This window comes from Salvelinus sp. IW2-2015, linkage group LG18, assembly GCF_002910315.2.
Source record: "Salvelinus sp. IW2-2015 linkage group LG18, ASM291031v2, whole genome shotgun sequence".
In the NCBI taxonomy this organism is placed as follows: Eukaryota; Metazoa; Chordata; class Actinopteri; order Salmoniformes; family Salmonidae; genus Salvelinus; species Salvelinus sp. IW2-2015.
In genome coordinates this window covers 5,143,709-5,156,335 of record NC_036858.1, presented here as the reverse complement: position 1 = coordinate 5,156,335, position 12,627 = coordinate 5,143,709, and the positions used below count along the sequence as shown (strand labels likewise).

Sequence of the window (12,627 nt, the reverse complement as noted above, 5' to 3'; positions counted from 1 at the left end):
GCCTTGGTTTCCACAGGAGATGGAGCAGTGAAATTTATGATTTCCAATAAGCCTTTCCAATACCAGATCTCACATCTCCTGATAGCYGAAATCTTCTTCTATAGTCTTTGACACAAAAAGGTATAACACTACAGCTACTGAACCTTTTCCCACTCAACAACGGTGTCAATACTTTCCGGATGAACGAGCGGGGAAGGGGCAAAACATTTCAAAAGAACAAAGAAAACTTGGTCAGCATTGTTCRTAAAATTGGTGGCATATTCCGTGACGCAAATGTCCTGCTGCTGTAGGTTGGTGCGGAAAAAGGTACTTGCTTTTCAGTTTATATTCAAGTTCCTTTTTTTCCCCTCTGAAAGGTTTTTTAATTAATTTTTTTACTTCCCATAAAAACCTCACACTTTCGTTATTTGCGTGTGTTGATCTTCGTCAAACGGTTCYTTCTCCGGGTCAGAGTCTGTGGTGTCAGAGTATCGGTAATGGTCCGCCTCGTTGTCACTAACGTCTGGCGTTAGCGAGGTGGAAGTGCTGGCCTCAGAGTTGAAGATATCCTCCACGGTCTTGGTAAAGTACAGCTTCACCTGGAGTTCCAGAGAAAACGTTATTGTCCACATACTGAAACACGGCCATGGATCTATACAAAGGGGAAACTACATTTTATCTGAGCGAAGCGGCGAGAGCATTTGGTCACACTATTTGGATAATCCATCTGTAGATGCTCTACAGATAGTATGACCATCTGTTGATAAGCAACTGCTTGCTGATGTAACAGTTAGGTTTAGAATAAAGGTTAGGGTTAGTAGATAGTCTGTAGAGCATCTACAGTCTGTAGAGCATCTACAGACTAACTATTCAAATAAAGTGGTACCGCGCATTCATCTTGGCACAAAACAGTCAAATATTTCCCCAAATATTCAAAAAATATATATTTTTCCCCAACCCCCAATCAAAGAAAGTCTCATTCACCTGACTGACCTTGAAGTTGGGGGAGAAGTATCTGTTTGCTTTATCCTTGTTGGCCTTGTCCAGGTCGTTCTTCGTCAGTGAGAGGATCAGGTAATCCTTGTCGTTGTCCCCCGTTCCTCCCGTTTGGATTCCTGCCTGCTCCTTTGGTAACGTCGCCGTTGGTAACATCTCCGTTGGTAACGTCCCGTTCTCAACCTTCTCAAAGTTCTCCTCTGGTCCAGGGACAAAGAAGGTATTCACCCAAAAGTGAAACATCTTGTCCTGATGGAAAAATACATGGGGGGGGGTGAATAAAAGGCTAACTTAATAATAACTCAGTTAGTTACAAAGTTACAGTAACTCAGTTACAAAAGCAGTTACATCACCGCAACCGCGACACAGAATGTAGGCTATACTCCAATCAGAACTTGTGTGTTTAAGTTAAATCTCACCCMCCCTCATATTGAATCAGAATAGTCTACAATACCTAATTTAACGTGCATATAAAAATCAAGAACCACAAGGCCCATTACCTTCTTCATCATTTTATTCTGTTTGTGGAAGAACTCCACCTTGATGTCTCCGCACACGGGCAGCGGCTGGGGGAACTCGAAGAACACATACTTCTCCTCCTTCCGCGTGTTCACCGGGTTGGACGTGTGGATCTTTACCTTGAGCTGYTACACCACAAACTGAGGATCTGTGGGTGAGCACAAGTTAACACCAGTCACTCTCCTGGTGGGTGGAGAGACACAGTGACAACAACCAAGTACATATTATTTACATCTCGGTAAATTAGGAACGGAGGACAGAAAAGGGACAGAATTACATAGTACCACTGCCAGGAATATTAATTATAGAAAAGACGGTTACAGTAACATGCTATAAAGGGCCCTAAGAAGAGAAGAGTTGACCAAAACCAAGCTCATTTGAGGGAGTACTTCTGGTCTAGGATCAGTCCACAACGAAGTTTAACACCACCAACATAATCTACAACCTAGTTCAACAACACCACCTCCATCGACACAACCTCCTAGTCAACAGGTAAACATTGGATGAAAAGCTGATCATTATTATTACCCCAGTGCCAATTCCCTTTCCTGAAACCATGTGGAATCTGCTCGCTCTTGTTTTTAACGGAAGTGTCCCCTTAGAAAGAGAAAAGGAGATTAACACAGAGTCCTGCAGCAGCCCTGCCTGGATAGAGCTGGGTTATCAAGGCTATGTACAAACACACTGTAGCATATACATGTTTACAACCAGTCAAACAGATTCTAACTTACCATTTCAACATGCGGACAGCAACTTCCCGTTGTCAAGTTATTAGGACCTTAACCAGTATAACAATTATGGAACGGCCCTTTCWGCAATCATAATATTTATAGTAATGCATTTCCTAACATACAGGCCTTAATAAGCATCAACTAACATTTTCCTTCAAAAAAAGAAAACCGACAGAAAACAAACTTTGTCATCTACTACTACTAATTTTARGAGGGGCAGGGGCTTTGGCGTTGAAATTAAAACCACTTCAATACTTTGTGTGTTGTGCAATGGGAACACACCACATAGTGGTGTGTGTTTAGAATTGGGATAAAATAACAGGGATTGACATTAAAGCCAAAAAGGCACTTGCCACTCGGCAAGTCAAGAGTAGTTTTTGGTTGCCCGAAAATGTCAATTAGCCATTTACAAGCAGAAGTACCATATATTGCCTGCCTAACACCGACACATAAGGGACGAATCAGAAAAGACCAGTACTGGAATTATTTGACTTTAGCTTGTCATCAGTTTTATTATTTTTTAAATCTCAGTGCAGGCTCTACTTGCCAGAATGCCATAAATTGTCKATTTTCACTTAAACAATGGGTTGGAACCAGAAAGATGAGCTTTAAGCTACTGGCATTCTTTTCAGGTTGGATGTTTTCACCAGTTMTTTTTGTTTTTTTAATCACCTGCCCAATAGGCCAACCTCAGAAGGCTGCTCAGTTCACTTGCCCCAGGCAATAGGTCAACCGACAGAAATATGGAATAATGAAGTGAAGAGGTTAAATTCCAGACACAGCTGACAAGACACCCACGTGCACATGGCTGTTGTATTGTAAATATGGTGGTGGTGGAGTGGTGGCCTGAGGSGAACACACAGAATGTGTTTGGTAAGGTGTTATGAAATGTAATGTATTATTTGAAACTGTATGTAATGTTCTTATGTTGCTGGACCCCAGGAAAAGTAGCTTCTGCCTTGGCAGCAGCTAATGGAGATCCATAATAAATAAAWATACAAAAGAGCAGCCACTGATGACAATCACACAGAGTCGGGGGTTGTTATAGCATAGCAGGGCTTGAAACTGCCAGGGACCTCGCAACACGATAATATCACGACACTTAGGTGCTGACACGAGTTGTATTGCGATTGTCACGGTTCTATATGTATTGCGATTCGATACTGCGATTTGATGTTCCAAACATACTGCTCACTATGTCTCTGCTGCAGAGAGATGAGACCATGAGAAAATGTGTTTTGATCAGGGGTAATAAAAGTGCAGAAAACATGTTGGCTCACTATTTAAAAAGAAGATGGAGAACAAGRTATAGGATAAAAATTTAAAAAAGACTTTTGGCCAGTGTTTCCCCTGATTTATTTAGCAGCGGAGGGCTGCTGATGCTAAATCGTTGCCTTCACTCCCCAAAAATATGGTAAAACGTTCAATATAAACTTAAGGACGACTAAAAGCCAGATATAAAGTATCTAGAAAAGATAATGTAGCTATATATTTTAAAATCAGATCATCTTTAAGAACCACCAAAATAAAAAATAAACAGTCAGGGAAAATCTCAAATTCAAAAAACACTTGTTGACGCAGGTACAGRCAACTAGCGATAGCTAACAAAAAAATTATAATTATTGGAGTCAAAGTATCGATATAATATACACTGAACAAAAAAACGATTTTACTGAGTTACAGTTCATGAGGAAACCAGTCAATTGAAATAAATGAATTAGCCCCTAATCTATGGATTTAACATGACTGGGCAGGGGCTCAGCCATGGGTGGGCCTGGGAGGGCATAAGCCCACCCACTGGGGAGCCAGGCCAAGCCAATGATAATGAGTTTTCACCCACAAAAGGGTTTTATTACAGACAGAAATACGCCTCAGTTTCATCAGCTGTCCCAGTGGCTGGTCTCATTCTATCCCGCAGGTGAATAAGTCAGATGTGGAGGTCCTGGGCTGGTGTGGTTACACGTGGTTTGCGATTGTGAGGCCAGTTGGACGTACTGCCAAATTCTCTAAAATGACATTGGCTTATGGTAGAGGAATTAAAATTAAATTCTCTGGCAACAACTGTGGTAGACATTCCTGCAGTCAGCATGCCAATTGCACACTCCCTCAACACTTGAGACATCTGCACCATTGMGTTGTGAAACAAAACTGCACATTTTAGAGTGGCCTTTTATTGTCCACAGCACAAGGTGCACCTGTGTAATGATRATGCTGTTCAATCAGCTTCTTGATATGCCACACCTTTGTGTGTATCGAAKATTTCTGGGATATTTTAAGATCCCATGAAACATGGGACCAGCACTTTACATGTTGGATTTATATTTTTGTTGAGTATAATTACTAAATAATTGTGTGATATGCAATGTATTGTTTTTTACCCTCATCACTATTTGATAGGTCCATATAAGTKTTCTGGCAATCCAGCGAGGTACAGTTAAAGTCAGAAGTTTACATACACCTTAGCCAAATACATTTAAACTCAGTTTAACAATTCCTGAKATTTAATCCTAGTAAAAATTCCCTGTCTTAAGTCAGTTAGGATCACCACTTTATTTTAAGAATGTGAAATGTCAGAATAATAGTAGAGAGACTGATTTATTTCAGCTTGTATTTATTCACCARATTCCCAGTGGGTCAGAAGTCTACATACACTCAATTAATATTTGGTAGCATTGCCTTTAAATTGTTTAACTTGGGTCAAACGTTTCAGGTAGCCTTCCACAAGCGTCCCACAATAAATTGGGTGAATTTTGGCCCATTCCTCCTGACAGAGCTGGTGTAACTGAGTCAGGTTGGTAGGAATCCTTGCTCACACACGCTTTTTCAGTTCTGCCCACAAATTTTCTAGAGGATTGAGGTCAGGGCTTTGTGATGGCCACTCCAATACCTTGACTTTGTTGTCCTTAAGCCATTMTGCCACAACTTTGGAAGTATGCTTGGGGTCATTGCCCATTTGGAAGACCCATTTGCGACTAAGCTTTAACTTCCTGACTGATGTCTTGAGATGTTGCTTCAATATATCCACAATTTTCCTTCCTCATGATGCCATTTATTTTGTGAAGTGCACCAGTCTCTCCTGCATCAAAGCACCKCCACAACATGATGCTGCCACCCCCGTGCTTCACAGTTGGGATGGTGTTCTTCGGCTTGCAAGGCTCCCCCTTCTATTTTTGTTTCATCCCATGTTCTGGGATTGATTTGCACTTTTCGCACCAAAGTACGTTCATCTCTGAGACAGAACGCGTCTCCTTGAGTGGTATGACGGCTGCGTGGTCCCATGGTGTTTATACTTGCGTACTATTGTTTGTACAGATGAACGTGATACCTTCAGGCATTTGGAAATTGCTCCCAAGGATGAACCAGACTTGTGGAGGTCTACTAATTTTTGAGGTCTTGGCTGATTTCTTTTGATTTTCCCATGATGTCAAGCAAAGAGGCACTGAGTTTGAAYGTAGGCCTTGAAATACATCCACAGCTACACCTCCAATTGAGTCAAATGATGTCAATTAGCCTATCAGAAGCTTCTAAAACCATAACATAATTTTCTTGAATTTTCCAAGCTGTTTAAAGGCACAGTCAATTTAGTGTATGTAAACTTCTGACTCACTGGAATTGTGACACAGTGAAATAATCTGTCTGTAAACAATTGTTGGAAAAATTGCTTGTGTCATGCACAAAGTAGATGTCCTAACTGACTTGCCAAAACTACAATTTGTTAACTAGAAATTTGTGGAGTGGTTGAAAAACTAGTTTTAATGACTCCAATCTAAGTGCATGTAAACTTCCGACTTCAACTGTATATGCTGCCTTCAAACAACTGGGAACTCTGAAATGTCAGAGTACAGGAACTCGGGTAAAAAAAAAAAAAAGAGCCGATCGGAAACTTTCTAGAGCGCCGACTTTCTGACCTGAAGATCACGGACGTCATGATTTGACCTTGTCCGCCCCCCCAAGTTCCCAGCTGTCTTGAACGCACGAATAAACCCCTTATTCTCTGATTATACAGCCAAGTCAAATGACCAGTGAGCCAAACAAAATAATAGCAGGGAAACCACACAATTTTGACGAGCATAACCCTCATTACAAAACGGTACGTTCCACTGTAGTTAATGTCAGCTTTGCATGGAGAAAAGGGCAAAAGAACATGCAACATCAAGAAGCAAAGCTGTGCAGAGCAAAGCAGAGGACAGAGACAGGACAATGAACTGAAGCTCACATTGTGAAAGTGTGAAAGCCAGTAGCACACAAGCCCAAGGTCAGGAGGATACAGGAAAGAAACAGGATTGAGACCAATGACAAGGAAATCACTTACGACACGTTCCGCCACTGAACATGGGCACCGTCTCGAACACCATCTTGTGGAAGAGCAGAGCCACTGGTTTGTAATCCAGCTGGTTCTTGAGAAGGTGGCTATAGTAATAGACATAGCGCCTCTGGCTGGGGATTGTCACTCCCTGAATGGGAAAAGAGGAACTCTTAGAGAAACTGAAGTTTTTTTCTCCGTCTGTAGAAGACTTTTACAATTTGAAATATCAAATCACGATGACAAGCCTTTATAGGAGCCTCAAAACTGTTCAAGTTAGGAAGATAAGCCTTAACTCAAGCAACTATTCATAATGTATCCTTCAATTAAGACAATGATTAGAGATATACTAGGATCAACCACGACGACCAGGCCTATGGTGTGGAGTTGACGACTATCATCATAATCCTCCATTTAACCCTTATGTTACCAGCGASGTACGTTGAAAATGGTCTGGGGAAGAGTTACAGGGTTGAATGATCCAACTGGAAAATGTGGATGATCCGTTTCCAAGACAGTATGGCTGCGTTTACACATGCAGCCCAATTCTGATATTTTTTCCCACTGAACAATTGGTCTGTTGACCAATCACGTCAGATCTTTTCACATCAYATCTTTTTCAGAGTTGATCTGATTGGTCAAAAGACCATTTAGAGAACAAATATCATAATTGGGCTGCCTGTGTAAACGCAGCCTTAGAGGGCCAGACTGGAACAATAAAATGTACCTTCTTATCTCTGGTCCTGACTTCTCCATAGAAGTCCAAAGCTTCTTGTGCTTTGAGGAACTTGCCCCGGTGTAAGAGGTATGCACAGATCATGACACCCGTACGTCCCTTTCCAGCTTTACAGTGAATCGCCGCCACGTGATTGTCATCCTCACTTAACCACTGGTCAAGATCTTCGCAGAACGGTTTAATCAGCTCCAGCTGGGGGGGATTGTGATCCTCAAACGGATATTGTGCAACTGGAGAGAGACGGAGAGAGACTGAGCTCAGTTAGATAATGTCACACGTGGGTTTTTAGTGAAAGATTGATTCATTCAATGACAACCTGAACGAAAGTGATGTTTTCACTGCAATGTAATGTCTCACCTCTGCAATTGAATTTGGCTGTGTCATAATGTCGCTCAGCGCACCTATAAAGGGACAAACAAAAATGTTGCTGTAGTAGTGGACTACAAACGGGAGCATTCTTTCATTTGTACAATCGATCTGTCAGCATACAGATTATTTCAACAACCGCAACCTCATGAATTCCAAACAGATTCAGCCAACTGTTGAATAATATATCCATTGTTTTTACTGAGCTCTCTCTACTTCTCTCAATAGTTAAGATGATTGTTATCAATGAGAACCCTGTGGTCCTTAGTATCTTTGTAGCTCGCAGTTAAGTCAGTCAGTGCCAGTCTACTAGGTAATGACTTCATACTGAGTGAGGAAAAGATGGTTGTAAATTCCTTTTCCAGGGTAAAACTATACCAAACGGTTACCATGATATGATTGTTCTGAAACGTCATCACAATGCCTGGGCCCATCTACCAAGAACCACTGGGCCCTGTATTAAAAAAATGATCTGGATTTCACCTATCCGATAGGATTAGACGCCTAGAAATAGAATAGACAAATCATTGCTTGAATGGGGACTCCCGTTCTATGCATTTAATCCTATACGATAGGCGAAATCCYGATAGACAACTGGGCCCTGATGACTTAAGGCAAATAAGTGCTACTGTGGTTTACATTCTAAAACAGAAAGGCTTTTCCTCCTCCAGGGCTATATTCCACAGACATTTTCTGCATTACATCAGACAACTTTGCAGCACAGCAACCGCTGCTGACCATACTGCATATGCACAAGCAAAATAGACAGATACCAGGGTACTCACAGATTATAGATCTTGTAATGATTTTTGTGCTTAGAGTCCAGAAACCTGAGAGAGAGAAGAGGAGAATTACTTTTCCATCCAGAACACATTTTTAGCCAATTCTGATCCGACTTAACTTCCAACATTAAACGGCCCTCTAAATCATTAAAGGACCTCTAAATCACCATCTTCAAACAGAGCATAATGCCAGAATGGCACAGACAGGGGGGCAGACTGACAGCCTCTCAGACAAGCTAAATAATACAGTGTTACAACATTGACTATCAGTAGGGTGTTGGTCGCTCAGATTGGCGCACATATCTAAAAACAACAGCTTCTGGGAAATGAAAAAGGCATTTTTTTCTGTTAACATTTCCAAAAGCCCACACCTATGAGTCTACATCCTCAAATAAATGTTTTATTTGTCACATGCGCCGAATACAACAGGTGTAGACCTTACCCAACAATGCAGTTAAGAAAATAAGAGTAAAGAAAATATTTACTAAATAAACAAAAAGTGTAAACTTTTTCAGTGTAAACTTAAACGACTAAAACCATATAAAGTATGTAGAAAAAATAAATTGAACTATAACTTTCAATAAAATTATCTTTGAGAACATGCCATGGCAGAATGTGTAGAAACCCTGGAAATTAGCTTTTAAAATGCTAAAATATATCTCAGCTCCCTGGAGAAATTCTAAGATTTGTTGGAAATTGGCTTACATTACGGGGCCCTCTAAAATGTTCAGCCTCGCCAACTGCTCACATTGGGTTTGGTTAAGGTAGTTAGGACAAGTTAACTACCTGCTGTTTTCATAGTTTACCTTTTCCCCATTCCTTTACGTTCTAAGAAACCCCTCGTTTATTTGACAGGGACGTCGACATGCACATTTAGGAGAAGTACTTACCGTACTACATCATCAATGTTGTTTCTGTAGACACCCTCAAGTCTTTCAGCAGGAAAGCCCATAGCAATTATGTTCGGATAAATATCTGAGCGCAGGAGTCAAGGAAACCAGGAGGTTGGCTGCTTAAAGGTCAGAGACTAAAGAAAGGAATTACACACACCTAGACCAATACAACAACCCACATACAATGGGTATACAATACAAACAAACAGCTCTTTGATATGCCCAAACATAGATGGCTTATATCAAACATGCATTGCTTATCACGGCAGAGAAGTATGGACAACAGGACAGAGCCTGGGTAATATAGACCAGACKCCCCCACCCATCATCATTACCTCTTCGAAAGAAAAAGCATTACGTCACTCACATCATCAATACAGGTATAAACAAAGCTCAAGTTGCTCTAATTTGCGCATGCCTTTTCACTTGGGAAATATATCCAAGCACAAAAAAATGTATTTAAGCATACAAAGATTCCTTATTTGGTCAAATAATTCATCAGAATTTGCTACTACTATATGAAATGCATACAAAACATGATCTCTAAATTATTCTTCCATGTTTACTGTTCATTTACTGAAACCCAGGCCGTCTTGTCACACACTAACGTATCATGATAGTGTACTACTACATTTGAACTGGCATAAAAATCACAATGACGTCATGCTCCAAAAGTACCCGAGACTACTGCAATGACAAATGCACTGGTCAGCATGAGCAGAGCCTCACGATGCAACTGTTCCAATCAAATAAATCAATCAATGGACTGAATGGGATCAATTCAATTTTGCACAGAACATAGTTATCTCTTGGTTGGACCAAGTCTCTCTTGAAAATGAGATGTTATCTCAATGAGACTAACCTAGATAAAGGTTAAATAAAATAAGCCATTTTCCAGCAACACCATTTAGGAGAATCATTTTCATATTCGTAATAGCACAGTTAAGATCTGGTGGAGAGGRATTGTTGCCGATGTGAAATCTCATCACTATTTTAAAGCCAAACCCTAGAAATGGAGAGGAATCATTACATAACAGGAACAACCATGGCTACACTGCCTTCCCGAACACTACCACAATGACCGACACAATGACTGGCACAATAGTTCTCTCACATCTAAATATGTTTGATGGAACAAGGTGATTTAGCTATAATCCCATGTTTCGCTCATACATTATCTAACTCAAAAAATACTTARGTTAGGCAAACCCAGTTCTGTTTTTTATTTGTATAAAATAAAATGCACAGCAATTCCTGAGATCACTGAACCTCAATCAAAGGGTCATAGCCACAGCAAAGAGAAGTTTACCAATTGAAGTGCAAGACATGACAACTAAACATGCCAATATTGTACAACAGTACTAAGCCACACTTCCTCCAATTATGCTCATAACCTTTAACTGGCTTTTATCTACGCATTCTACATGCACCTACACTTTCACCATTTGAWTGCATACCTTGCAAGGTTAGGTGACGCATTTCAGCTAACTTCTGAACAGTAATTTTGAGAATTCTCTTTTCCTGTCATTTGTCACTAAACACTATCCCCAACAATTGCTCAAATCAATACAAACATGCTGAGCTCATTAAGCTAGACGAAAAAAGTTAAAATATATGAAGACGACCAAACCAATGATTATGTTCATTCAAGCACATTGAAATTGGCACATTCCACTAACTAGATAGCGCTATTATAAATCGTATTAATAAGCTACCATTTCCTCACTCTGATAATGACTCAATGCTTGTAGGTCTTTGTCTGGCTAGAAGGAGGACTGATTGAGAATATAAAGTGAATCTAATCCATTATAGCTTGTTACATTATTATGTAGGCCAGAGGACCTTAATAATGCGTCGCAAAAAGGTTGATRTCTTTGTTCCCCATCCAGGGGAAGCTAACTATATATTAGCCAACTAACCGGTGACATTTTCAGTTGACATCAACCAAATAATTAAGACCTCAACTTATCAAGATCAATTTGCTAGACATAACGTTAACTACCACTACATTAGCCAGCTACGTTATCCATGATGTTGAATCTCTCGCTCAGTTATCATGATGATGATGATGATGATGGACGTGCAAACTACTAGCTAGCGAAGCTAACGTTATGCAAGCTATGAGATTTATCTAGTTATCAAAACTGCGTTTAGTTTCACAGGTCACACACCGTTCTCAAARACTGTAGCAATTTAGCAGAGTAGGTTAGCACAGAACCTGGTTGCTAATTGACCTAGCCAGGTAGTCAGCTAGTTGACCAACCAGTGACGAGTGAGCGAGCCAACCAACCAGACGTTCTGTCATTAGCTGCCTAGCTAGCTTTCACAGCRTGCTAACTATATATATWTTTTTTGAATTAATGCTCACTGACTTCTGTCTGACTAACTTTACTAACATTAGTTCACGTTAACTAGCTAATCTTCTTTTGTAGAAAGGTTAAGTTGGCAATCTAGGTATTATAGCTAGTTAGCAAGGTAACGTTAATAGAGACAGATGAACATGGAAATAAAAACTAGCCAGCTAATATTACGGCCATTCAACAAAAAGGATACAAGTCAAGTCCAAGTCAAACCCATCCTCCTGGTATCTCCTTTTGTTTCGGCTGACAATTTCCTTTATGATTGCAGCCATATCTGTCACAGGAGTCTTTAACGTTTTTATATTAAGATAAAGTATTGTTGTTGCCTTTGTATGAAATGCTGCCAATATTTCTCCCTCGCAATCCCGTTGGTGTCAAACGTTGACAGCTAACGTTAGTTAGCTAAGCTAGCCGTGCTAGCTAGAATAGCTTCTGCTGCTGCTGGGTCATAAAGGAGGGCCTCTCTCCGTTCCACCACAGGCCCGGCTTCCCAGATGCCACAATTTGACACAAAATCCTCCAGATGAATAGGTGATTAATTATCCAGCCCTCGAACCGTTGTATTTTAAGAGCGTACCAAGTATCTGATTTCGCCCAAGGCGCCGTGATTATGCCAGAAAAGCGGAGAGAAATCTCRCCGACGTTCRTTGCCCAGAATAGTGACTGTGACACACACTCGATCTCTGCACACACGTAGCTAGATATGGCTAGCGTATCTAGTTAGCATGTCAATTCTTCAACAACAAAAAAAGAACTCATCCGACAAAACGATCCACGTCGTCGGAACTAAAAAATATGACAGGAAAATTGACAGCCTCCACCTTAAACATAGCTAACAAATCTGTGTAATTATATTACTCGCCCGCACTTCTTCCCTGACACGTCCCTTTCCCTACTGACTCGTTTCTCTCGCTGCTCTCGCAAACTTCCATCATGGCTTCCGTTCCAATTGAGAAAGMCTA

General features: G+C 40.6%; 1 protein-coding gene across 6 annotated transcripts; it reads right to left on the bottom strand.

The window, feature by feature from the left end:
• Positions 1-337: 337 nt before the first annotated feature.
• Positions 338-12,610, bottom strand: ptenb (phosphatase and tensin homolog B). Of its 6 annotated transcripts, none has more exon segments than XM_024008872.2 (10): positions 338-578; positions 964-1,224; positions 1,476-1,642; positions 2,023-2,091; positions 6,538-6,679; positions 7,256-7,494; positions 7,622-7,665; positions 8,416-8,460; positions 9,303-9,387; positions 11,859-12,610. In XM_024008872.2, coding segments are annotated over 10 exon segments (1,317 nt in total). In that variant the 5' UTR covers positions 11,938-12,610; the 3' UTR covers positions 338-392.
• Positions 12,611-12,627: the final 17 nt, after the last annotated feature.